General features: G+C 36.5%; 2 protein-coding genes across 2 annotated transcripts in view; one reads left to right on the top strand and one right to left on the bottom strand.

The window, feature by feature from the left end:
* Positions 1-27,047, top strand: part of LOC131841313 (syntaxin-binding protein 5) — a 401,890-nt gene that overhangs the window by 359,443 nt on the left and 15,400 nt on the right. Inside the window, 10 exon segments of the mRNA XM_059189637.1 lie at positions 1,822-1,885; positions 2,978-3,194; positions 15,908-15,983; positions 18,426-18,580; positions 20,579-20,742; positions 21,063-21,193; positions 21,817-21,896; positions 24,138-24,319; positions 25,049-25,147; positions 26,152-26,318. Coding sequence (XP_059045620.1) covers positions 1,822-1,885; positions 2,978-3,194; positions 15,908-15,983; positions 18,426-18,580; positions 20,579-20,742; positions 21,063-21,193; positions 21,817-21,896; positions 24,138-24,319; positions 25,049-25,147; positions 26,152-26,318 — 1,335 coding nt within the window.
* LOC131841306 (uncharacterized) lies at positions 11,896-15,236 on the bottom strand. The gene is made up of 2 exons (XM_059189630.1): positions 15,036-15,236; positions 11,896-14,952 (listed from the first exon to the last, which is right to left on the bottom strand). The coding sequence occupies exon 2, from the start codon at positions 14,870-14,872 to the stop codon at positions 13,757-13,759; it is 1,116 nt and encodes a 371-aa protein (XP_059045613.1). The 5' UTR covers positions 14,873-14,952; positions 15,036-15,236; the 3' UTR covers positions 11,896-13,756.

Here is a 27,047-nt window from a genome sequence, read left to right as displayed (position 1 = left end):
TAGTGCTGTTTGCGGATGATACTTCGTTAGTGTTTAAAATTGGACGTCAAACTAATCAATTAGACGATGTAAATTGTGCTATGTCTGCTATATTAAATTGGTTTACATGTAATAATCTATTATTAAATTCCAGCAAAACAAAGTGTATAAAATTTACACTTCCTAATGTAAGACCAATAAATACACAGTTATTGCTTAATAACGAAATAGTAAATTTTGTTAATGATACAGTTTTTTTAGGTATAACAGTGGACTCGAAATTACAATGGGGGCCCCATATTTCAAAATTGGCCAATAGACTCAGTTCAGCTGCATATGCAATTAGAAGAATTAGGCAATTAACAGACGTGGCGACGGCTAAACTTGTATACTTTAGTTATTTCCATAGCATTATGTCATATGGTATACTACTGTGGGGTAAAGCAGCCGATATAAATACTATATTTATTTTACAAAAGAGAGCCATACGTTCTATTTATGGTATGGGTTCGAGAGAGTCATTACGTCAGTGTTTTAAAGATTCAAATATCCTCACCGTTACTTCACAATACATTTATGAGAATATCATGTATACACGGAAGAATTTAGACAGTTTTAGAAAACTTAAAGACTGTACAAATAGAAACTTACGCAATAAAAATAAGCTAATTTTACCTAAATGCCGCCTGCACAAAGTCAGTAATTCATTCTATGGTAATTGCGTAAGATTTTATAATAAACTGCCAGAATCTGCACTAAATCTGACAGAGAGGCAATTCAAATCTTATATTAAACAATTTTTATGTAAGAAAGCCTATTATAGGATAGACGAATTCATAGAAGACAACATATCAAGTAAATAATTAGTTTATTAGCATACAACGTTATAATTTGTTTATCTCATTGCTTTCTTGATTCAATTATTTTAGAAATATGAAAGCGTAGCGGGTTTTGTATTAATTGCCGCATGCATTCTTATGTGAAATGTGAATACTATAAACATCAGATGGCAATTGTGAGTAGCTATGACGTGGTCTGGTGTTTTGAGTAGTCATGCTCACTAAAATGTCCAGACTTGTGGCGGCGTGGTGGGCCGGGTCATTGGGCTCCCTAAAATATGGTCGAGCGCAGTGATGGCTGGCTCATCCGTCATACTCGTGAACGGGTGCTGCTTGTAGGGACTGGTCTGCTCTAATCACTATGACTGATTTCCTCTTATTAATTGTTTAACCAGTTGGTTATTTATTCAATATTTTTTTCTTTTTGAGTATTTAATTGAATTAGTGCTAATCGGTGGTTTGTATTCACACACTTAAACTTAAATTGTAAGTAAGAATAAATTATTTAAAAGAGCAACACACAAGTTTCTTGCTTGTTCTTCTTGTGATGAGACAGCATTCCGAATGAGCGGTAGATTAAAAAAAAAACGTTATGACTATTCAAAAGTGCTTCAATGTAAGTTTATTTGAATAAATGATTTTCTATTCTATTCTATTCTATTCTACATGAATAATTGATTTTTGAATTTGAATAGCGAACTCTGAAGGATTTGAATCTAAGGTGATGAGGCGACTCGTCCGGGACAAGAATTGAAGGATATTCTTAGGAGCGATGGTTTTTATCTCCTCGGGATACATATACTTTTTAAAGGAGATATTTCGTTTATGCATTATTGAGCTACTACCACATAGGATGTTTTTCCACTTCTGTTTGGCAAAATCTGCAGATAATTGTTAAGTCAAGACTACTTGTATCCAAGTATATGTGTGTATTATGGGACATAAAAAATGTCTTTGTGCATATCTAAGTGTTATCACTAAGGATGGTGTTATATTGTTACAGGACAAGACCAAACCACCCCGGGGCTGTGGTGGAGATCAGCGACAACCCCCTGGACGCAAGCAAGGTACTCAGCTCATTTGTTTAGTCACACAAAGATTACACCAGTCACTCAGATTTTGATCATCATCATCTCGGAAGACATCCACTACTGAACAAAGGCCTCCCCTAAAAATTTCCACAACGATCGGTCCTGCGCTGCTCGCATCCAATGCCTTCCAGCGATCTTGACCAGATCGTCGGTTCTTGCTGGAGGCCATCTCACGCTGCGTCTTCCGGTCCGCGGTCGCCACTTGATTTTGATCATCTTCATCAATAAAAAGGATCATCATTCAAATAATAAAGATTAATTTCATCAAAATTAATTCACGTAGAAAAATAATCTGATATTAAATATAAAAATACTGTCGAACTGTCTGTTCTTCTATCACTGGTCTTCCCGCAATTTAGAATTTGATCGCCAGTGATCCAGTAAAATACAGAACCAAATATGAATACAAACTACTCTTTGTAAACAATCAAACACCTGTACCCAATAGGTGCTTCAGACAGTCCTCTTTATCGGGGCTGCTTGAAGCCGAAGAAACGGCCGCTCACGTAATCCTGGAGTGCGTAGCAGTGGCCACACAAACACAAATCCTCGGGACGGTGAGGTCGCTCCGTGAAGACTGTGAAGACATCAGGCCCTGATGTCTTCACAGACTTCACGGAGGAAGCCACTCACAGCCAAGGAGGAAGGAGCCAGAAGTGCAGAACCACTTCTGAGCTAGACCGATACTACTAAAGCTACAACATGAGGCTAAATGAAAATAACAGAGTACAAATTATATGATACTAGCTGTACCCGCGACCTCGTCCGCGTGGAATTTAACTTTATCTTTCTAAAAAAAAAGTAGCTTACGTTACTCCTCATTACATCAGCTACCAGCCAAAAAAAATCCCGTCAAAATCGATCCAGCCATTTCAGAGATTAGCTAGAACAAACAGACAGACAGACAGACAGACAAAAATTGTAAAAAATGTTATTTTGGTGTATGTACCGTATTTATATTCATATGCATGCAGTAAAAAACGGTTATTTCAATATTACAAACAGACACTCCAATTTTATTTATATGTACAAAAACAGTGAACCCTTTTTTGACGTGTCATTTCACAGTTGGTGATCGCGTACGAGACGGGTCTAGTAGTGGTGTGGGACCTGCGGGCCCGCGCTGCCGAGTGGCGCGGCTCGCTGGGCACCGGCGCCCCAGGGGAGGGCGTGAGAGCCGCCGCCTGGCAGCACGACGGGAAGCTCATGACCGCACACGTGGACGGGGCCCTGGCCACCTGGACCACCAGGGCTCCTAGGCCCGCCACACTCTCCTATCCACACGGTCAGATACTGTTTACATTTTTTTTATAATAATAAAATAATATATTCGAATTCACACTGCTCACTTAAAAGTAAAGTTAGAATAGAATAGAATAGAATAGAATAATATTTACTACTATCACACATCACAACACAACAATGACGATGCTCACAACAGCATATAAATTATTATAACACAATTGCCTACACATGCAATTTCACTGCACTTTCGCTTCTCAATACATCTACGAAAATATTATGTATGCCAGGAAAAACATTGACAGTTTTAAAAAAGTAGGTGATTACACTAATAAAAGCTTATGTAATGTCAACAAACTAGTTTTACCTGAGTGCCGTTTGACGAAAGTCAGTAATTCGTTTTTTGGAAATTGCGTAAGGTTTTACAACAAACTCCAAGAGTCTGTAATCAATTTGTCAGAAAAAAAATTCAAATGTGTCATAAAATATTTTCTTTGTAAAAAAGCTTATTATAAAATTGAAGAATTTATAAATGATATCTAACTTAAAATTCATAGCGCTGACAAAGTTATCTAATTGAACAGAGATTAAGTGCGTAGCGGTTTCTATGTTGATTGTCGCATGCCTAATCCTTGTTGTTAATTAAATATAAGTAAATCAATATCTATTTAAAATCGCAACACTCAAGTTTCTTGTTTATTCTTCTTGTGATGAATCTGCATTCCGAATAAGCGGTAGAATAAGAAAAATTTTGACTATTCAAAAGTGCTTATATTAAGTTTATTTGAATGAAGATTATTTCTATTTCTATTTCTAATACATTTCACCTCATTATATTTAGTTTAGTAATAAAAATCAGTGTTCGAGTAGCATTCAACCAAGATGATTTTATTGATAAAAAATCCCCACAATCAGCTAGCATAGCAAATTTCAGTCGAATCCGATCATCCCTATAAACATGAATAGAATAGAATAGAATAGAAAATCATTTATTCAAATAAACTTAATTTAAGCACTTTTGAATAGTCATAACAATTTGTTTTTTATCTACCACTCGTTCGGAAAGCTGTCTCATCACAAGAAGAACGAGCAAGAAACTTGTGTGTTGCTCTTTTAAATAATCCTTGTAAGTTTACATTTACAAGTCGAAACGTGTGAATACAAACTACCGACAAGCACTAATTTTTTGGGTCAAATATAATCATGCAATAAGATTAAATCAGTCGTAGTGATAAGAGCAGACCAGTCCCTACAAGCAGCACTCGTTCACGAGTATGACGGATGAGCCAGCCATCACTGCGCTCGACCATATTTTAGGGAGCCCATTGACCCGGCCCACCACACCGCCACATGTCTGGACATTTTAGTGAGTATGACAACTCATTCCACACGTCACAGCTACAAAAATTACTATATGGTAGTTACAGTATTCGCACTTTACATAAGGATGCATGCGGCAATCAATACAAAAGCCGCTACGCTATCATATATCAAGAAAGCAGTATGAAAAATAAATTATAACGTTGTCCGCAAATAAACTTATTCTTGCTATATATTGCTATCATCTATAAATTCATCTATCTTATAATAGGCTTTTTTACATAACATTTGTTTAATATAAGATTTGAATTGCCTCTCTGTAAGATTTAGACTTACGCAATTACCATAAAATGAATTACTAACTTTGTGTAGACGGCATTTAGGTAAAATTAGCTTATTTTTATTGCGTAAGTTTCTACTTGTACAGTCTTTAAGTTTCTTGAAACTATCTAAGTTTTTCCTTGTATACATAATATTTTCATAAATGTACTGTGAGGCAACGGTGAGGATATTTGATTGTTTAAAGCATTGACGTACGTTGAAGACATCGAAATACAAACTTTCACAATTATACAAGATATTTAGTGGTAGTTAATATTAATTACGTACTAAATGTGGTTTACAATTGTGTTATAGATGTATGTATTTGAACTAATGTTAAACAGGTGGTAATCTCCCCCTTGAAGCCCCCAACACCTCCCTCTTACATAATTGTTTCCCTTTCATAAGCCTATTCGATTGCGATTCTCGTATTACTTACCTTTATGTAGACAGACATAAGAGCATTATAAATGCTACTGTAATGAATCGGTGGACTGTATGGGTGTCTGAATAATGAAAACACGTATAGAATATGATAGTATAATATATAGAATTGTGAGTAGCTATGACGTGGTCTGGTGTTTTGAGTAGTCATGCTCACTAAAATGTCCAGACTTGTGGCGGCGTGGTGGGCCGGGTCATTGGGCTCCCTAAAATATGGTCGAGCGCAGTGGTGGCTGGCTCATCCGTCATACTCGTGAACTGGTGCTGCTTGTGTGGACTGGTCTGCTCTAATCACTATGACTTATTTTCTCTTATTAATTGTTTAACCAGTTGTTGTGTATTGAATGTTTCTTCTATTTTATTATTTCATTGAATTAGTGCTAATCGGTGGTTTGTATTCACACACCGCCGCTGGCAAAAGCTAGTGTAATAATATAATTTATATATGTCTCCTCACAAACATGGATGGTGACAATGCATGTAGTATTTTTTTAAATAAGACTAGCTACAGGCCCCGGCTTCACACGGGTGTGATAATTGAAATAAAATAAAAACATATACATAATTAAAATATACAATCAAACTTCTTTATGATTCTTTAATAATTAAATTAAATTATGACTTTTTATAGACACATTCCTCAGTTAAGTAAAACCTGTAGCACTACGACCTTGATATCTCTATGATACCTGTCCTATTAGAGTTACCTACTTACACATATCAGGAACAGTAACAGTAAAGGAAGAATATTTTTCGGAGCAATTTTTTTTTTTAAAACCTGATCAATAAATCTCTTTACATTATGAATCTGTATTATTGCAAACATGTACAACATTTATTTGAAAAGAATACGAACTGAGTTTCTTGTCAGTTATTCTCATCTTGAATTTATTCCGAACTGACGGTAGATTTGACATATCATAAGAGTCTGTAATAGACCTACATGAATAAAGATATTTTGGATATGAAGTAATTCAATTGAGTTTCTTGCCAATTCTTCTCAATTGGATCTATATACTGAACTGGACGGTAAGAAAAAATTGTAATATAAAAATTTGACATTCATAAGCGGCTAAAATGTCCTACATGAATAGATGATTATTGAATTTGAATTTAATTGATTCATTAAGCGAGGTTTGAACTTGTAATTTCGCAATCTATTATATTCATTGCAATATAGTCTGTTCAATTTGATAATTGGTACATGGTATATAACAACCAGTGTCGGATTAGGTCAGCGCGGGGCCTATAAATCATTTTAAAAGGAAATCATTGCCTGTTCATACAAAACGTGCGCGAAATGAAAATCTTATATATAAAATTCTCGTGTCACAGTTTTCGTTCCCATACTCCTCCGAAACGGCTTGATCGATTCTCATGAAATTTTGTGAGCGTATTGAGTAGGTCTGAGAATCGGCCAACATCTATTTTTCATCCCCCTAAATGTTAGGAGTAGTCCACTCCTAAAATTTTTTTTTATATTTTTTAGACAAAATTTTTAGTTTCTATTTTTTTATGATACAACATACAAAAATACATACAATCCTAAATTTTCACCCTTCTATCATCAACCCCTATTTTTAATAGCGTTATTAATTTATATGTCAAAACAACATTTGCCGGGACAGCTACTTTTCTATAATAATTAAACGCGTTGAAACGTTCAAAGGAAGGCATCTGATATCGTCATATCGCACACTCGATTTTTTACTAAAAAAGGACCTATCTTTTACAAAAGGACCTATATATATTTATAAAGGACCTATATTAAAATACCATCAAGTATTTCTGCACTTCCTGAAAGTTGACTGGTAGAGAATGCTTATAGCATTAATTCCGTCTTTTGTATTATAATTTATTGGTCAATAAAGTTTTAAATTGCGAGAATAAATAAAGAATTGCGACTCTGAAGTGGCAATGGGCAGGGCACATAGCTCGTAGGACAGATGGCCGTTGGGGCAGTAAAGTCCTCGAGTGGCGACCACGGACCGGAAGACGCAGCGTGGGCAGGCCTCCAGCAAGGTCAACCGATGATCTGGTCAAGATCGCTGGAAGGCATTGGATGCGAGCAGCGCAGGACCGATCGTCGTGGAGATCTTTGGGGGAGGCCTATGTCCAGTAGTGGACGTCTTCCGGGTGATGATGATGATGATGATGAAAGTTTTAAATAAATAAATATAATAATAATAATAAAGAATATAATAATAATAATTATTATTATTATTATTAAATAAATAAATAATAAATATCTTCACCTAATTCGTAGTAACAATCCAAAACGGTATAAAAATTCGAATAATGTCCAAGACATTGGAATTATTGAAATTATATATTCTGGAATTATATACAGTCAAGGAATATGAGTAACCCAAGTAGCGTGGAATGTATATATTTATGGCAAAAATTCAATTGGAAATATTGCTATTGCGTTTGGGTGAGAGGAGACCCGAGGTTTTAGAATGGATATAGAAAGAATTGCCTATATTATAATTGTTATTTGCGATCGCAAATAGCCATATAATACATATATACATATAAATAAAATTGGAGTGTCTGTTTGTAATATTGAAATAACCGTTTTTTACTACATGCATATGAATGTAAATACGATACATACACCAAAATAACATTTTTTACTATATTTGTCAGTCTTTTTGTTCCGGCTAATCTCTGAAATGGCTGGACCGAATTTAACGGGACTCTTTTTGCAGGTAGCTAATGTAATAAGGAGTAACTTAGGCTACTTTTATTTTTGGATAATAAAGTTAAATTCCACGCGGACGAAGTCACGAACAGCTAATAGTAAATATTGAAGATTCAAAAAACTATTTTGTTATAGTTCAAATAGGAGAGGGAGCCCGGGCCCCTTGGAGGATGGGGCCCGGAGTATTTGCTCCCAATGTTGCTAGACTGATCCGTCCCTGTTCACTACACAAGTTGTGGTGCCAGCGCCGCCATGTTGCGATGCCAAACAACGGATATTAATCAACAAATGACAATGGAACGTAATTCATTTAGTGATAATCCATTTTACAAGATGATAAATGTAACAGATGCTGTAACGTAACCGGATTATAATTAACTAACTGTTTACTCTGTTCAATAGACATTTCAAACCTCGGTCGATGGCCTCGGCGATCTAGTAGATATTTCGATGATCGCGGGTTTGATTCCAAGCACAGTAGTAACAAGAAACACTCAAATCAATACAAAGAATCAAACTTAATAATACAAATGTTTATTTGTATTAATGAGTATGATTGTTTGTATTTTTTTTTGTTGATAATGGAATGGTGCACCCTCCTGCGCTAACGGTTTACGCTGGCGGGGCACCAGTGGGGGGTGATAAGATGAGCATGAGGTCAGGTCAGTTAGCCCATCGTGACAAATTCACCGGGAATTTATCACGATGGTTTCCAGGAGGAACCGCGTGGAGGTCAACCTGACACAGTACATTGCTAGTAATGAGATCATCAATCCACATTCCCCCCGATTGTTTGTATTATATGTCTGTATGTTTATGTATATTATGTATGTATTTAAAAAAAAGGTTTATAATTGTATTGTATTTTCTATGTACTTACGTATTTAAAAAAACGTATGTAAGTATTTGTATCTGTTGTTTAATATTCATAACACAAGCTCTGCTTAGTTTAAGACAAGACGGCGCTGTGTGACAAACATTTCCAAAGAATATACTATCATATATGTGTATGTACATGTACCATAAATGCTATAGACAAATTTACGACAAATAATTGCAATCCGAGTATATCTAATAGAATAGAATAGAATAGAAAATCATTTATTCAAATAAACTTAATTTAAGCACTTTTGAATAGTCAACATTTTTTAAATCTACCGCTTATTCGGAAAGCTGTCTCATCACAAGAAGAATAAGCAAGAAACTTGTGTGTTGCTCTTTTAAACAATCCTTGTAAGTTTACATTTTACAAGTCGAAACGTGTGAATACAAACTACCAACCAGCACTAATTTCATTTATATCTCAATTGACTGTATTATTTTTAAAATACTTAGGTTAAAATATCTTTATTACAGGTTATATATTACTATTTAGAGACACCAAATCCTCACAGCATATCGATTAGAATAAATTTATAGTAAGCATCATCATTACATAGAATAAAACAAAGTCGCTGTCGCTGTCTGTCCGTCCCTATGTATGCTTAAATCTTTAAAACTACGCAACGGATTATGAAGCGGTTTTTTTTAATGGATAGAGTGATTCTACAGGAAGGTTTATAGGTAGTATATATACATGTACACCCGGACGAAGCTGGGGCCAGTGGCGAGTATAGTATAAAATATCCCTTCCGTTGTCTGTCCGTCCCTATGTGTGGTTGAATCTTTAAAACTACGCAACCGATTTTGAAGGGGTTTTTTTTAATACATAGAGTGATTCTGCAGGAAGGTTTATATATATAATACATGTACCCCCGGACGAAGCTGGGGCCAGTGGCGAGTATAGTATAAAATATCCCTTCCGTTGTCTGTCCGTCCCTATGTGTGGTTGAATCTTTAAAACTACGCAACCGATTTTGAAGGGGTTTTTTTTAATACATAGAGTGATTCTGCAGGAAGGTTTATATATATAATACATGTACCCCCGGACGAAGCTGGGGCCAGTGGCGAGTATAGTATAAAATATCCCTTCCGTTGTCTGTCCGTCCCTATGTGTGGTTGAATCTTTAAAACTACGCAACCGATTTTGAAGGGGTTTTTTTTAATACATAGAGTGATTCTGCAGGAAGGTTTATATATATAATACATGTACCCCCGGACGAAGCTGGGGCCAGTGGCGAGTATAGTATAAAATATCCCTTCCGTTGTCTGTCCGTCCCTATGTGTGGTTGAATCTTTAAAACTACGCAACCGATTTTGAAGGGGTTTTTTTTAATACATAGAGTGATTCTGCAGGAAGGTTTATATATATAATACATGTACCCCCGGACGAAGCTGGGTCCAGTGGCGAGTATAGTATAAAATATCCCTTCCGTTGTCTGTCCGTCCCTATGTGTGGTTGAATCTTTAAAACTACGCAACCGATTTTGAAGGGGTTTTTTTTAATACATAGAGTGATTCTGCAGGAAGGTTTATATATATAATACATGTACCCCCGGACGAAGCTGGGGCCAGTGGCGAGTATAGTATAAAATATTCCTTCCGTTGTCTGTTCGCTTAGAACTTTTAAATTACTCAACAGATTTTAATGCAATTTTCAGTAAAAGGCGAATCATATTGTATCTATTGTAATATGCTTACACTGTCGGCTGTAATCACTATTTCATTGTCAGATTATTGGTCATATATTTATGTGTGTATGGTATATTTTTGTATATGTATATGTATTTTTGTGTATATTTGTAGGAATATTTATGTAGTTACATGTGTATATATATAATGATATTTTCAGGGTTTCTTTATAAAATAAACTAAAATTTGTTTCTCTGTAAACAAAGAAATGTTTTATTTAATTTTAAACCACTACAATTATTTAACACTGTAATAATGAATCACACATATAACTCACCTGTAAACAAAGAAACGACATTTAAAGTTTATTACAATTATTATTTAACTATTACTGTCTTTTTATAATATATTTTATATAACCTTATTCACGCACACTTGTTTTTGCACGATCCATTTTTATGTTATTTCTATTGACAGCTCCCTTTGACACTCCTTGCAATCAACAGCGCGGAACGCGCCAAAATTTGAATTGTTGAAATATTTAATTATATTATTATAAAGAATTTCTTTATATCTCCCCCACCAGGGGTGAAAATTTCTCATAGAATTTTTTATAATGTATTGTCTTCATCATGTGCTTCACTATCTGTTTGAATAGGTTGTAATTTTGTTATATGAAATAATGTAGATTCAGCTTTCTTGTTTCCAGTGTTGATTCTGTAAATTGAGTTTGAAATTTTTTCCACTATTTCAAAAGGACCAATTTTCAATTCATCTAATTTCTTTCTGTTTAATTTGTTTCCGTTTTCTACATATACTCTGTCTCCTATATTAAATTCACATGGCTTTCGGTTTTTATCAAATATTTTCTTATTGTAATCATGTGATCTTTTGGTGTTCTCTAATGCTAGTTTTTTGTCTTCAATCCACTGATCTTCTTTTTTTAGAACCTTCAGTTCATTTGGTAGGATGGTAACATTTGTGCCATCTAGTAAATATTTCGGAGCAAATCCTGTAACTGAATGTTCTGTCTCATTATATTTATATATATATTCTCTAGCTACTGTAGTCCAAGTCCAAGTCCAGTCTTGATTTGTTTTTTATACAGGTTTCACAGTTTTTACAAATATTTATTATGTTTCTTGTTAAATGTTTCGCTGTATATATTGGGCTTACTTTCCTTTGTAACTGCCTGATTCCAAGATGGCATAAATCTTCATGTATTTGTTTTATAAGTTTCTTGCTAAATTCTTCAGAGAGAATAATTTTATACTGGTTTTTAATTTTTTTGTAATATATTTGATTTTTCTGTATAAAATTCTGTTTATATATTTTTATTATTTCATTTTTATCTTGATCTGTCATTATTTCTTCTATTTTGATTAAATTCACTATTTTTAAAATCTCTTCTTTGTTAGATTCTGATTCTAATACAGGGTTTCTGCTTAAGGCGTCTGCTTCTAAATTTTCTTTACCAGGTATATATTTTATTACAAAATCATATTGAGATAAATAGTATGTTAGGTCCCCTAATTCTTCATCTGTTCTAGCCTTTATATTCATATTTTCAAGAGGTTTGTGGTCTGAGTAAATAATAAACTTTTTTCCAATAAGCCAGTGTTGCCAGTATTTCACAGCTTCTTTTATCGCTAAACACTCTAGGTATATTGCCTTTTTTCTTTTTTGAACTTCATTTAGCTTTTTTGAGAAATATGCCACTGGCTTATCTTTACCATCTGGTTGTGTTTGTTTCAGTATTGCCCCAATACCTTCTAAAGATGCATCTGTATATATTTTTATTGGTAAACTCTTGTCATATATTTCTAATACTGGTTGACAGCATAAATACTCTTTTATCTGTTTAAATGAATTTTCACATGTTTCTGACCAAACAAACTTCTCGTTTTTTCTTAATAATTTATGTAATGGATCTAAAATTATTGCGCTTCTCGGTATATATTCATGATAAAAATTTATTTTCCCTAGGAATTGTCTAATATTTTTCTGGGTTTTAGGTGTTGGAAAATCTCTTATTGACGTTAAATTATCCTTTAGCGGTCTTACAGAATTATTTTGAATTATGTGGCCCAGATATTTCACTGAATTTGAAGCAAATGTACATTTCTTAAATTTCAATCTAAAACCTTCTTCTATTATTGCATCTAATACATATCTTATATGCCTTATATGTTCTTGAAAAGTTGATGAGTATATTAAAATATCATCAATGTAATTAACAGCATAGCTTGTCAGATTGTGTTTTCGTAGTATATTGCTAAGAATTCTTTGGAAAATAGCTGGTGATGTTTTTAATCCAAATGGTAGACAGGTCCACTGGAAGTGTCCATCTTGTGTTACAAATCCTGTCTTACTTCTATCTTCAATCCGTAATGGTATTGACCAGAATGCTGAATTTATGTCTAATGTAGTAAAGTATTTGCAATTTCTAGTCTTTATTATCAAATCATCTATCAATGGAAATGGTTGGGCTTGTGGCATAATAATTTTGTTTAGTTCTCTAAAATCTATACATAATCTTGATCTTTTATTTTCATCTTTTTTAAATGCTAGTGTCACCGGAGCTGCAAAGGGACTGTATGATTCTTCTATTAACTTATTCTTTAGTAACATTGATATCTGTTTTTCTATTTCTATTTTATCATCAATTGTGCATCGATATGGCCTTTTACTACAGTATCTATCTACTAGTAAATCTATGTGAGCTTCATAATCTTTAACCATACCAACATCATATTTATCTTTTGCAAAGACTGTTTTGTATTCTTTAATTATTTTCTCTATTTCTATTTTCTTTTTGTTGTCTAAATGATTTATTTTAATTTTAAAGTCTTCTACTTCTATGTGTTCGTTAAAATTTATTGAATATGTTTCTTTCATCTTGTCTTGACTTTCTTTATCTTTAGAGATTTTATCAATTTTATTCTGTTTTTCATTTATATCTTTTCTTTTCATTTGTTCTATTTTTAGGTTTTCATTTTGGGTCAATCTAAATTTCTGTATCATATCTAACCCGATTATGAAATCATCAAATTCTTCATTTTCAACTATGTATACATCCACCTCTTCTTCTATTTCAAAAATCTTTATCTTAATTGTTATCAAACCCTCTGTTTTCTTTACACCATTAACCGTTCTCATGTATGCTGTATTCATGTTGTGTTTATTTTCTTTTACTTTGATTAGTCTTGAATTTATTAAAGAGATTTGTGAGCCTGAATCATAAATGCCACATACTTCTAATCTATCTTCTAATACAATATTGATCTTGATTAATGGTGTACTTACTAGTTTTTTTGCTCAGTATTTAAGTCTACTTCTATAATAGAGTTACTATTTACATTTTTTGTTCTAAGTATTTTCTCTTGTTCATTTTTTTTTATATTGAACCAACACGCTTCCTCTGGATGATATCTAATTCCTTTATTTAATTCTTCACATGTTTTACATGATTTTCTTTCCATGGTTTTCATTTTAAAATTTAATTTACTATTTTTTATTACCGTAGTATTTTTTCTGTATATCATACTTTCATATTTTCTAATTTCATTGAATAAATCAGTGCTGTCTTTGATTTCTTCTCTGTTTATTTTGTTTAGGATAAAACCTGGGAGACCTGTTGCAATAAGATCTATCAATGTTCTGGAGTCTATAGATTTGTTAATGTCTAATATAAGGCGTTCCTTTTTCATCGCATAATCAATTAATAATCCTTCTTTATATCTGAATGCAAATGCATATGTTACCGTATCCCATCCTCTATTCTTAAATGTTTCCAAAAATTTTTCTTTCCACTCTGTCCAATATGAATTTACTGTCAGTTTTGTGACCATAGAACTATACCAGTCTAAACAAGTTTTTTCTAAAAATAATCTTAATATTTCTATTTTTGTTTCATCTTTTATTATATTAAACCTCACACATTCTTTCTCAAAAGTCTCCATCCATTGAGTTGCATTTGAGTTCCTGCTTGTGAATTTTTCTATAATAAATTTCTCGGATATATTTTTTAAATTGTGATGTTCTTTTTTTTCTGTGGATTCCACTAATCTATCCAGAATTTGTTGCAGATTGTTATCTTTTCCTGTTGGTTGTTCTATAGAAATTTCTTCTAAATATTGATCTAAAAATTGGATATTTCCGTCTTCGTCAACATAGGTTTGTTTTTGTTCTTCATTTAATGTTATCCATATTTTCCTAGTCTGATGTCTTTTCTTTAGGCTATTTTTAATCTTTATATAAGTACTCGTCTTTGTAATTTCTTTATGGTTATTTATTGGTTTCAACTCGTCTGGTATCGCAAAACATTTTCCGTCTTCTGTAGTTAGAGAGGTTATGGCTAGTACATTAGATTTGCCATCACTTGATGCTATCACTGTAAATTCAAATTGTAGCCGGTTCATTTTGTTTTTTGTAACAACAAATGTCGTTTTATAATGATATTTTCAGGGTTTCTTTATAAAATAAACTAAAATTTGTTTCTCTGTAAACAAAGAAATGTTTTATTTAATTTTAAACCACTACAATTATTTAACACTGTAATAATGAATCACACATATAACTCACCTGTAAACAAAGAAACGACATTTAAAGTTTATTACAATTATTATTTAACTATTACTGTCTTTTTATAATATATTTTATATAACCTTATTCACGCACACTTGTTTTTGCACGATCCATTTTTATGTTATTTCTATTGACAGCTCCCTTTGACACTCCTTGCAATCAACAGCGCGGAACGCGCCAAAATTTGAATTGTTGAAATATTTAATTATATTATTATAAAGAATTTCTTTATATATATATATATTTATTCATGTATATTCTATAAAATAATATATTATTGTTTGCACCGCCAACAACTTATCTCTGCACAACTCATGGTTGACTGGTAGAAAATGCCATTAGGTGTTAAGTCCGCCATATGTACTTTTTACCTATGTATGACGTGCATTAAAGTTATTTAAATAAATAAAAATAAATAAAAGATAGCGTGATTCAAGGGTAGGTTTATATGTATACCCGTGAGAAGCCGGGACGGGAAGTTATCATTACATAGTATAAAACAAAGTCGCTGTCGCTATCTGTCCGTCCCTATGTATTCTTGAATCTTTAAAACTACGCAACGGATTTTGATGCGATTTTTTTTATAGGTAGAGTGATTCAAGAGGAAGGTTTATATGTATATATATAAGTACATATGTACACGTACACCCGGGGCGAGTAGCTAGTTGATATTATAAATGCGAAATTGTCTGTCTATTTATTACATACACAACTAAAAGACTGAACGAATCGTAATGAAATTTGGTGTTAAGATAGATCGTACCATAAAGACGAACATAGACTATATTTTATTAGAAAAAAAAAGTTATTTATTACTATTACAGTTATTTAAGATTACAGTTACTTATTACTTATCTTATTGTTTACAGCTAAAGCAAATAAAGACGGCAAGTTAGAACCCTGCAAGCCTATAATGCGACTGGAATGGAAGACGTACAGAACCGGGTGAGTTGTATATACCTCCTTATTAATTTACTAGCTGTTGCCGCGACTGCGTCCGCGTGGAATTTAACTTTATTTTTCTAAAATAAAAGTAGCCTAAGTTACGCATTATTACATCAGCTAACTGCCAAAAAAAAGTCCCGTCATTGGTCCAGCGGTTTCAGAGATAAGCCGGAACAGACATACAGACAGACAAAAATTGTATAAAATCTTATTTTGGTGAATGTACCGTATTTATATTCATACGTATGTAGTAAAAAACGGTTATTTCAATATTACAAACATACACTCCAATTTTATTTATATGTATAGGAACAAACAGACCAACAGACAGACAGACAAAAATTGAAAAAAATGTTATTTTGGTGTATGTACCGTATTTATATTCATATGCGTGTAGTAAAAAATTGTTATTTCAATAGTACAAACAGACACTACAATTTTATTTATATGTATAGGAACAAATATCCGACAGACAGACAGACAGACAAAAATTGTAACAAATGTTATTTTGTTGTATGTACCGTATTTATATTCATATGCATGTAGTAAAAAACGGTTATTTCAATATTACAAACAAACACTCAAATTTTATTTATATGTATAGATGTATAGATTATTGACGTCCAGGCGATTCACTAGTAAATAATATAAGGAACTAATAACGGTATTCACTCTGTTGGTCTGTCTGTCTGTCTAATACAATTAGGTGTAATAGAACAAAAACCGTAGGGTCAAGGGACAGTTAACTATAACTACCGGATCGAGGATAAACGAAATAATGTTCATAGCGCCGTCGTCCACTTCCTTCCGGTTCGTTTCCTGGGATCATCACCGTGTCTCCACCACTAGGATGTCCAACTCTCATGTACTTCTCGGGAATTATATAAAAATTTTGTCAACTCGTGTTCTAGAGTGGAGACCGCGAATTGGCAAACGTAGTGTAGGACGCCCCGCAGCTAGGCGGAGCGACGACATACGTAGGGTTGCGGGTAAAAATGGAAGAGAAGGGATGAAGATCGTGCCCAGGGGCGTGCCTTGGGAGAGGCCTATGTCCAGCAGTGGATTGCAGTGGGCTGATGATGATGATATAAAAATCTGTACTAGCTTTTTATTTTCGGACTACCCTAATGCTGTTGGCCGTAGCTGGCCTTTACAGCTTCACCGGACGTTATGGGGCGAGTGCAGATGGCACTCCAAACCAAGGAAGGACTTATGGAGCGGCTGAAGGCCAACTCCCACCTGACGGATACGACTTTAGTCTGAGGGTACCACTAGAGGTTCGAACCTCGGCTCAGGCCGTCGTAATTTCGATCCCCGTTTGAATTGGACGGGGGATCGATCGGAGGGGCCTTATCAAGGAGTTCGCTATATTGACTAAATAGAATAAGTTGGCAACCCAAAACATCCCCCCAATATCCCCCGTCATTGCGAAGCCTCGTAGCGGCAATCTAGAAACCAGTCCTTCCAGCAAATTAACCATTCAGACAGATTAAATGTCGACTTGGAATCGTATAGAGAAAAAGTTGCCGAATCGTATTTTTCGGCGAGTCGCAGATAAAACGCTCCTCGACAAATGTCCTGGTAATTTATGGTCTCAGTGACAGTAACACGCAGGTACTCGGAGCGCCACAGATAAAAAAGTATATCTCAAATGACAGGGGATTAGTAGCTACTTACAATGAAAGACGTACTTCGTGATATTTGAATTTAACGACCAAGTTTAAGTGATTAAATATTAGGAAGTTTCTGAAATGATACGTCAATGCAGCAGTACTTTCAATTTATTCCTTTTCCAAATTACACTCCATATATATTGCGTCGCTGTACATTCACGTGTGATCATCTCGGTCGCCTCGAACAGAGTGAGAGCAGCCCGCTCACTCCTTGTTCCCGGCCTCTTTATCTCTATTCCTATTGGTGGCGGCATAATCGTGACGCCACCAACATCACGTGACTCGCTATGGTTTTTAATGAATGAAATGTAAGTAACAAATTAATCAACCGAGTGCTCTTTATGTATTGAAGCTAACAATAATGACTGTGTGATTTGGCTGTACTATTTATAAATGTTAATAAACACAATCCTATCTTTAAAATTGTGTCCCGAACAGTGAGGTTTCAGTGGAGCTTCCTCCCGCGTACACTTACATTGTGGAATGAATTACCTGCCGAGATTTTCTCATGAGACTACAGCATGGGGTTTTTCAAGAAGGGTATATTAAGGTTTCTTTAGGGTCGGCAACGCGCACGTGACACCCCTGATGTTTCAGGCGTCCATAGGCTACGGTAACCATTTACCATCAGATGGGCCGTATGCTAGTTTGCCACCATCGTAGTATCGACTTTAGGTTACTCCCTTACAAAACGCCAATTTCATATGTAACGACCTAATATAATACTGAAGAAAATATTTTTAATAATTTTGTTATTTAAACGTTTCAGTGAGAGCCTGGTGATATTCTCCGGGGGTCTACCGACGGATAAGGCTGGCCGTACACACAGCATAACAGTGCTGAACGGCAAAACCACCACCGTGCTGGAGATGGAGCACAGCGTGGTGGACTTCGTCACGCTGTGTGAGACACCACACGCCGCAGGTATACTTGTAATTTTTTTTAAGGGTGTAATTTTTATTATGGGATGATGCCTGTGCTAATGGTTTCCGCTGAGCACCAGTGTAGGATGAGGTTGAGGTCAATCTCATCTAATCACCCTATGGGACACAGTCACCTAGATACATAAAATAATAAATGCATTTAATAATGTCTAGTAAGACAAATTCAATATTGTCTACTAGGCACTGCTGTATCTAAACTGTGTCACCCCACCTTACATTTTCCTATTGTTATTTAGTATATAAGATCATTATTTCTATGTATACATTGTCAGTTTATCATCATCAGTAATATACATCGTCTCGACCAGCAACATCTTATTATTAACCCGCAACACACCCTACAACTGTCACTATCAACTGACACTATCAACTGACCTCAGTTGTCCATCATTGCAAATTCACCAGGAATTTATCGCGATATTTTCCAGGGGGACCTCAACCAACCCATGGCCATTCCAACCTCTCGGTTATACTGGCCGAATCTGCGGGGAATGCGCGCTGAAAAACACGCATTCTCTTGACCCCTACAAATTATTTCTCTGTCGCTTTCTCCCCCTTCTGGGGCAGCGGATGAAACTTGCACAGCTTCGGTGCCGGGCAGTACTCCGTCTTCAGCGGCTGCCCTCCTTCTTGAATGCGTACCGCCAGCAGTCCTCTCGTACTCGCTCCGCCTCCGGTGCCACTGATGCGCGAACTCCCGCAGCCTCCTAAAATTCTCCTCAGTAGACACCAAGTCCGGGTAGTACACCGGACCCTCTCCTTCGCCTTCACCGCGACGTATCCCCTCCAGCAGCTTCCCCCTAAGATCGGAGTATAGGGAGCACTCCCACACAACGTGGTGGAGGTCCTCCTCCGATTCCCCGCAACTGCAGGCGCTCGACTCGTAGAGTCAGTCTTGTCATGCAGTCGCTTACCGAAACAGCCATGTCCAGTCACCTAACCTTTTACCACCGCACCGCTCGCCATCGACAGGGAATTCATCTCCACACGCTGGAACCTAAGTGGTCCCGAACAGTGAGGTTTCAGAGGAGCTTCCTCCCGCGTACACTTTGTGGAATGAACTTCCTGCCGAGGTTTTCCCACGAGACTACAGCATGGGGTTTTTCAAGAAGGGTATATTAAGGTTTCTTAAGGGTCGGCAACGCGCACGTGATACCCCTGGCGTTTCAGGCGTTCATAGTTCTACGGTAACCATTTACCATAAGATGGGCCGTATGCTTGATTGCCTAAAAAAAACCTATCTTGGTACATTGCTAGCGATGGAGTCATTAGGCCACATCACTAACAATCCCTTCCGGGGGGAAAAGGGATTATTAGTAATGATCCACATTACCTTTACCTACCTTTACCTATTGACCTTATTGCTAGCAATGCACCATGTCAGGTTGACATCCACGCGGTTCCCCCTGGAAACCTTATGGATGATAATGATGCATCCGCCTGAGCTATCGGTTTGCGTTGGCGGGGCACCAGGGAAGGATGGTAAAATGAGCATAGAGTCAAGTCGGTTAGCCATCTTGGTAAATGGTAAATTACCACGATGATTACCAGGGGGAACCGTGTGGAAGGTACATGACATGGTACATTGTTAGAATGGTGGGGGTAAGGGGATTGTTAGTAATGTGGACTAATGTCCCTATTGCTAACAATGTACCATGTCAGGTTGACCTCCACGCGGTGCCCCTGGAAACCATCGTGATAAATTCCTGGTAAATTGGTCACGATGGACTGACTAACCTGACCTCATGTTCTTATCATCCTCCACTGGTGCTCCACTGTGCTGGTGTTGACTTAGCTAATGTAATTGTATAGCTGTTTTTATTTTTTGTTTTTATTATACAGTGTTTTGTGTGTGTGTGTGTATGTGTGTTAACGTGAATAAAAATTTTATCTATCTACATACTTTGTAGGGACTGATCGACCCTGATCACTATGACTATTTTGATCACCCGTTCACGACTATTCGTACATATTGCAGATTATCAGGAGCCGTACGCAATAGTGGTGCTGCTGCAGAACGACCTGGTGGTGATCGACCTGCTGTCTCCAGGGTACCCCTGCTTCGAGAACCCTTACCCCATGGATATACACGAGTCGCCAGTCACCTGCTGTTCATATTTCGCCGATTGCCCGTCAGATCTGGTGAGATTTACTTTATTTAATATATTTTCGTAGTAGTTTATTTTATTCATCAAGAATTTGTCAGAATGGATTAGAGGAGAAACCGCGTGGAGGTCAACCTCCATGTCAGGTTACATTGATAATACTATATTATGTAAGTAACTAAAGAATATATATATTTATTTATTTCTTTTATTTATTAATAAGGTTAATATATTTAAAATGTACATAAAAAATAAGTTAATAAACATTTCGTATTAGATTGATTGTATGGGTAGTTTATATGATATTGTATGTCATATATATACAACATATTCACAATTTAACTTGAAATGTTACAGATCCCAGCGTTCTACTCTGTGGGTCGGCAAGTTAACAAAAAAACCACAGGCTTCAGCGAGAAGTTATGGCCAATCAACGGCGGAGAATGGGCACCGGCCTCGTGTTCCTACAGCGAGATCATACTCACCGGGTACGAAATATATCGTATTATATATATACATGTGAACGTGATCCGTCATACTCGTGAACGGGTGCCGCTTGTGGGACTGGTCTGTTCAGGTTATGAACACTGATTAGACTAATTGCTTTTGAGCACTATATTCTCACAAATTTGAATTAAAAAATGAATCTGTATTATTGTAAACATGTACAACATTTATTTGAAAATAATACGAGCTGAGTTTCTTCTCAGTTCTTCTCATCTCGATATCATTCCGAACCGACGGTAGATTTGACATATCATAAGAGTCTGTAATAGACCTACATGAATAAAGATATTTTGAATTTTAATTGGAAATAAAATCGAAGTGTCTATTTCTAATTTCAAATTAACGGCTTTTCACTTAATGCATATGAAAGTACTAGCTTTTTCCAGCGGCTTCGCTTGCGTTAATTTATCCCCTTGGGGGTAGAATTAATCAAAATCCTTTCATAGCGGATGCCTACGTCATAACATCTACCTGCATGCCAAATTTCAGCCCGATCCGTCCAGTGGTTTGGGCTGTGCGTTGATAGATCACTATGTCAGTCAGTGAGTCACCTTTGAGTTATATATATTTAGATGTACTTACGGCAATTTTTTTTACGTTACAGTCACGCGGACGGCAGTGTCAAATTTTGGGACGCAAGCGCCGGGACTGTGCAAATATTGTACAAATTGAAATGTTCAAAAGGTGAGATTTGCTGTCATTTTAGCCAGTGTTTTCATATAATACTAGATTTTATATATATACTAGCTGTCCCGGCAAACGTTCTTTTGCCATATAAATTAATAACGCTATAAAAAAATAGGCGTTGGTGATAGAAGGGTGAAAATTTAGGATTGTATGTATTTTTGTATGTTGTATTATAAAAAAATAGAAACTAAAAATTTTGTCTAAAAAATAAAAAATAAAAATTTAGGAGTGGACTATCCCTAACATTTAGGGGGATGAAAAATAGATATTGGCCGATTCTCAGACCTACTCAATACGCTCACAAAATTTCATGAGAATCGGTCAAGCCGTTTCGGAGAAGTATGGGAACGAAAACTGTGACACGAGAACGACCACGTCAATCCATCTTATATATAAGATGAATTGACGTGGTCGCCCATAGTATCCTCATAGATAAGCTGAATATCACTCAGAGGGCTTTCAATAGAGAGATGCTTTAGCCTGAAGAATTGCGTAACTGAAGTGGCAATGGCTGACCACGTAGCTCATAGAACAGATGGCTGGTGGGGCAGTAGTCCTCGACCGAGAGTGGGGCGGAACTCGGGCGAATCTGCATAAGGGATTTTTGCAATGATTAATTACTGCAAAAAGACGCTTTTTTTTTTATTTAATCATTTATTTCAGGCAACTAGGCCCATATTATAAAACCTTATAACTAACATACATATAATATAATATTTAAAAACTAATACAACGATATAGTCTGTGTGATCACGGCACTGAAGACGGCAATCTGGCACGGTAGCGCCGATATACCACACCTTTCGGCCAGTAGTCCTCTTTCATAAAGGTGGGCAGCAAGTCGGTGGGGACCAGGGTCACAAACGCTTTGAAACTCGCGTTGTGACTCGACTTCAGCTGCGTCACCCTCAATGTCAGGTTACTCTTGGTACGGATATAATCGACAATGTCCTGCTCCTTAGTGGCGTAATGTAGACGGGACAGGTACATTGTCGTGGTCGGTGTAGCAGCACGCAGCAGAAAGTTGGGCCCAGTGAGTGCAGTGCCACAATGAACTATACAGGCTCTTTCCTATTCTATTTCTTTTCATAAACGGTCACACACTTTCCCTAAAAGTTTATTTACATGCGAAAGAGAGTACATGTGGGCAGCATGCAGTTAAAAATAAATTAACTCTCGCCTACTTTAGAAAATCTTGTAGTAGGAGTCCCTCATGAAGACTCCCCGGTGCCGACGAGTCTCTTACTGAAATACTATTAAAAAATATACAACTTTTTTTTCTTTTCAGCATGAAACAATTAAATATCATCTTTATTTCTTATTCCATTTATGTTACAGTTATTAGTTAGTTATTTCATATCGTCCTAAAATAATAATAATAATCTCTGGACAATTCACACAATGTCATCTAGACCCAAGTTAAGCTAGCTAAAGCTTGTGTTATGGGTACTAGATAATTGATACAAATACATAGATTTTTTTTTCGTAAATACATACATATTATACATAGAAAATACCCAGACCGATACAAACAATCATACTCATGAATACAAATGTTTGTGCCGTGCGAGGAATCGAACCCGCGACCATCGGACGTAAAGCGGTGTGCTAGACCGCTAGACCACCGAGGTCGTCAAATAAATTTAAACTATTAAATTTTATTCATATTGTTTTTAATAATAAATAATCACTTGTATAAACGGTATTTTACCACTGTAACATTATTTGTAAACTCGATTTTTCGACGTTCATGAACATTGTTATCGTGGTAAACTTCCGGTCTGTATAAGCTTTAAAAAAGTTTCGACATCCACAATTACAAAAAAAATGTTATGAGATTTAGATACATTTATAGATAAACTAACTTTTGTCCGCGGTTTCGCTCGCGTTAATTTATCCCCTTAGGGGTGGAATTTATCAAAATCCTTTCTTAGGGGATGCCTACGTCATAGTAGCTTTATGCATGCAAAGTCTCAGCCCGATCGGTTTAAAATTGACAAAGTTTCAGACAAACATCCCTTATTTTATCCCCTCGGGGGTAGAATTGATCAAAATCCTTTCTTAGCGGATGCCTACGTCATAACATCTACCTGCATGCCAAATTTCAGCCCGATCCGTCCAGTGGTTTGGGCCGTGCGGTGATAGATCACTACGTCAGTCAGTCACCTTTGAGTTATATATATTTAGATATGTAACCGATCCAAGATCTCCCTCGTTCTAATGGTTGTTGGTGGTCAGTGTTCGAGCGTCGAGGGGGCGGCGCGGGGGGCGCGGGGGGCGCGTACGGCGCGGAGGAGGCGTGGCTGAGCGTGCAGCAGCTGGCGCTGTGCGCGGAGTCGCGGCGGCTGGCGGTGGCGCTGCCGCACGGACACGTCGTGCTGTTCAAGTTCCGCAAGGCCGACACCGTCGCAGAGACGCACGTGAGTTACCGCAAACCGTACAAGGAATAGAACCCACCACCTAAACTGTTATCCCAAACCGTGCAGCGTGCTAAGAATCGAACCCACGACCATCAGAAGCTAAGGAGAGTAAGCGCTCCGCTAAACGGAGGCGGAGGCTGTATGGCTGCGTGGTGGGACGTGGAAGATTTTACAATCAACGCAAGAAGACTGTTTAACCTCTTCGAGAAACTAGTTTAAGAAACAGTCCAGTTTTCGGCTAGTTTACATCACATATAAACAAAGTTAATAGTCACCAAGTATCGTTTAGAAAAAGTTAATAGGTCTTTTATGGGAATAGGTATAAAAATTTACAATAAGATACCAAAGGATATGTTGGATTTACCCTTAAATATATTCAAAACATCTGTTAAATCATATTTACTGAGCAAAGCCTATTACTCACTAAACGATTACTTGAATGACGAGCGTGCATGGCAATAGTTGTTCATGCAGATTTTCATGTAATGTTAGACATAGACACCTATATAAATATAAATTGTAAATAAACTTGCTTTAAAAAAATCAATTGAGTATCTTGCCAGTTTTTCTCAATTGGATCTATATATCGAACTGGACGGTAGGAAAAAAAAAACTATAATGTAAAAACATTACGTTCATAAGCGGCTAAAATGTCCTACATGAATAAATGATTTTTGAATTTTAGTTTGAATATATATAATAAAATTGTGATGTGACTATTCCCGGTAGGTTTTGGAGATACCTGTGATAACAGACTCGGTGGAGGAGGAGCCCTCCCCCGAGGCGGAGGCCGGCCGTAGCCTGCCGCCCGAAGCGGACCCGAGAAGGGTCAGTATTCACAACACAGCCCTACAGAGAACTACTTGAAAGTATTCTGGGAGAGTACCAGAGTTGTTTGTAAGCTGTTTAATAGATTTGCACATATCATCGCAAGAAGGAAATTAAAAAAAAATTGTTAAGTTGATTGTAGACTTGAAATTTCTCTTTTTATGTAATCAACAATTGTTCTGGAATGTTTTTATGAAGTTAAACTAAAATATCTTCATTCGTCTGATATGTCACATCTACTCTACTCGCTGATCTGTAATAGTTACTAATCATCTAAATGAATAAATAAATAAATCTGGCAATTCTCTATGGACTTCCGTGATACATGTTCGCCTAGTGCGGGGTCCAATGTATAACAACAAATCAACTTTATAATATTTGTGTTTGAAAATAAATAAATAATATGTTTACGTTGGGCAGGGAGATTACTAGGTACGAGGATGTAAAATCTTATATATCCTGAATTACATAAGAGTTTTACGGGCGTCTCATTTATTCATTTACATTCTGGTCGGGCCTGAAAAGGATTGCCTCCGTTCTGGCCAAGGCCCTCCCTTGGTCGGGTTCCAGAACAGAGGCAAAAAGAAGATAGCTCAGTTTAGACGTTAAGTAATTGAATGAATCAATGGCTTGCATAAGGTAAAAAGGCTGTCCCAGCAAACGTTGTTTTGCCACGTTAATTAAAATAGCTATTAAAAAATAGGGGTCGATGGTAGAAGGGTGAAAATTTAGGGTTGCTTGTATTTTTTAATGACACATAATAAAAAAATAATCATAAATGTTAGGGGTGGAAAATCCTTATCACTTAGGGGTATGAAAAATAGATAGCAGCCGATTCTCAGTTCTACTGAATATGCATATAAAATTTAATAAAAATCGGTCAAGCTAATTCGAAGGAGTACGGTAACTAACATTGTGACACGAGAATTTTATATATAAGAAGATATTAGCTTTCTGCATTCATTATCTGTGTAAATTGAACTGTGCGGGTGTGTTTGGTGCAGGGCGGGTCCGGGGCCGGGCCCGGGGCCGGGTGCGGGGTGCGGGTGCGGGGCGCGGCGGGGGCGGGGGGCGTGCGGCGCGCGGCTGGCTTCCAGCCGGCGCTGGTGGCGCTGCAGCTGGGCCCGCCCGCGCCCGTCGCCGCGCTCACGCTCAACTCCTCCTACGGACTGTCAGTCTCGCTCAACAGTCACCGCTCACAACACACCAGTCATCACTCAACACTCATCACTCATCACTCAACAGTCACCACTCACAACACACCAGTCATCACTTAACACTCACCAGTCACAACACGCCAGTCATCATTCAACACTCACCACTCATCACTCATCACTCACTACTCACCAATCCCCACTCACCACTCACCAATCCCCACTCACCAATCCCCACTCACCACTCTACTCTCTTTTCACATTACTCAACACTCAACTCCGAGTCATTGAGCTCCCTAACATCACTGCGCTCGACATATATTCGAGCTGGCTCATACGTCATACTCGTGAACGTGTGCTGCTTGTAGGGACTGGTCTGCTCTTATCACTACGACTGTTTTAATCCTATTATGTACTTAATATTTGAACCTAATAAATTAGTGCTACTTGGTGGTTTGTATTCGCATATTTCAAATTGGAAATGTAATATTACAATGATTATTTAAAAGAGCAACGTGCAAGTTTCTTGCTCGTTCTTCTTGTGATTAGACAGCTTTCCGAATGAGCGGTAGATTAAAAGAATGATAACTATGACTATTCAAAAATAGTTAAACTAAGTTTACTTGAAATGATGTTCTATTCTTTTCTATTCTTTCAACACTTAATACTCAATACTCACCATTCTACTCTACTCTACTGTCTTTTAACATTACTCTATATTTTTCAACACACTTGCTCTTAAAATG

The sequence above is a fragment of the Achroia grisella genome, unplaced genomic scaffold (assembly GCF_030625045.1).
Source record: "Achroia grisella isolate CSIRO2021 unplaced genomic scaffold, CSIRO_AGI_Agris_v1 utg1581, whole genome shotgun sequence".
NCBI lineage: Eukaryota > Metazoa > Arthropoda > Insecta > Lepidoptera > Pyralidae > Achroia > Achroia grisella.
The sequence above is the reverse complement of the archived record's forward strand: the minus strand, read 5'-3'. Positions and strand labels throughout refer to the sequence as shown.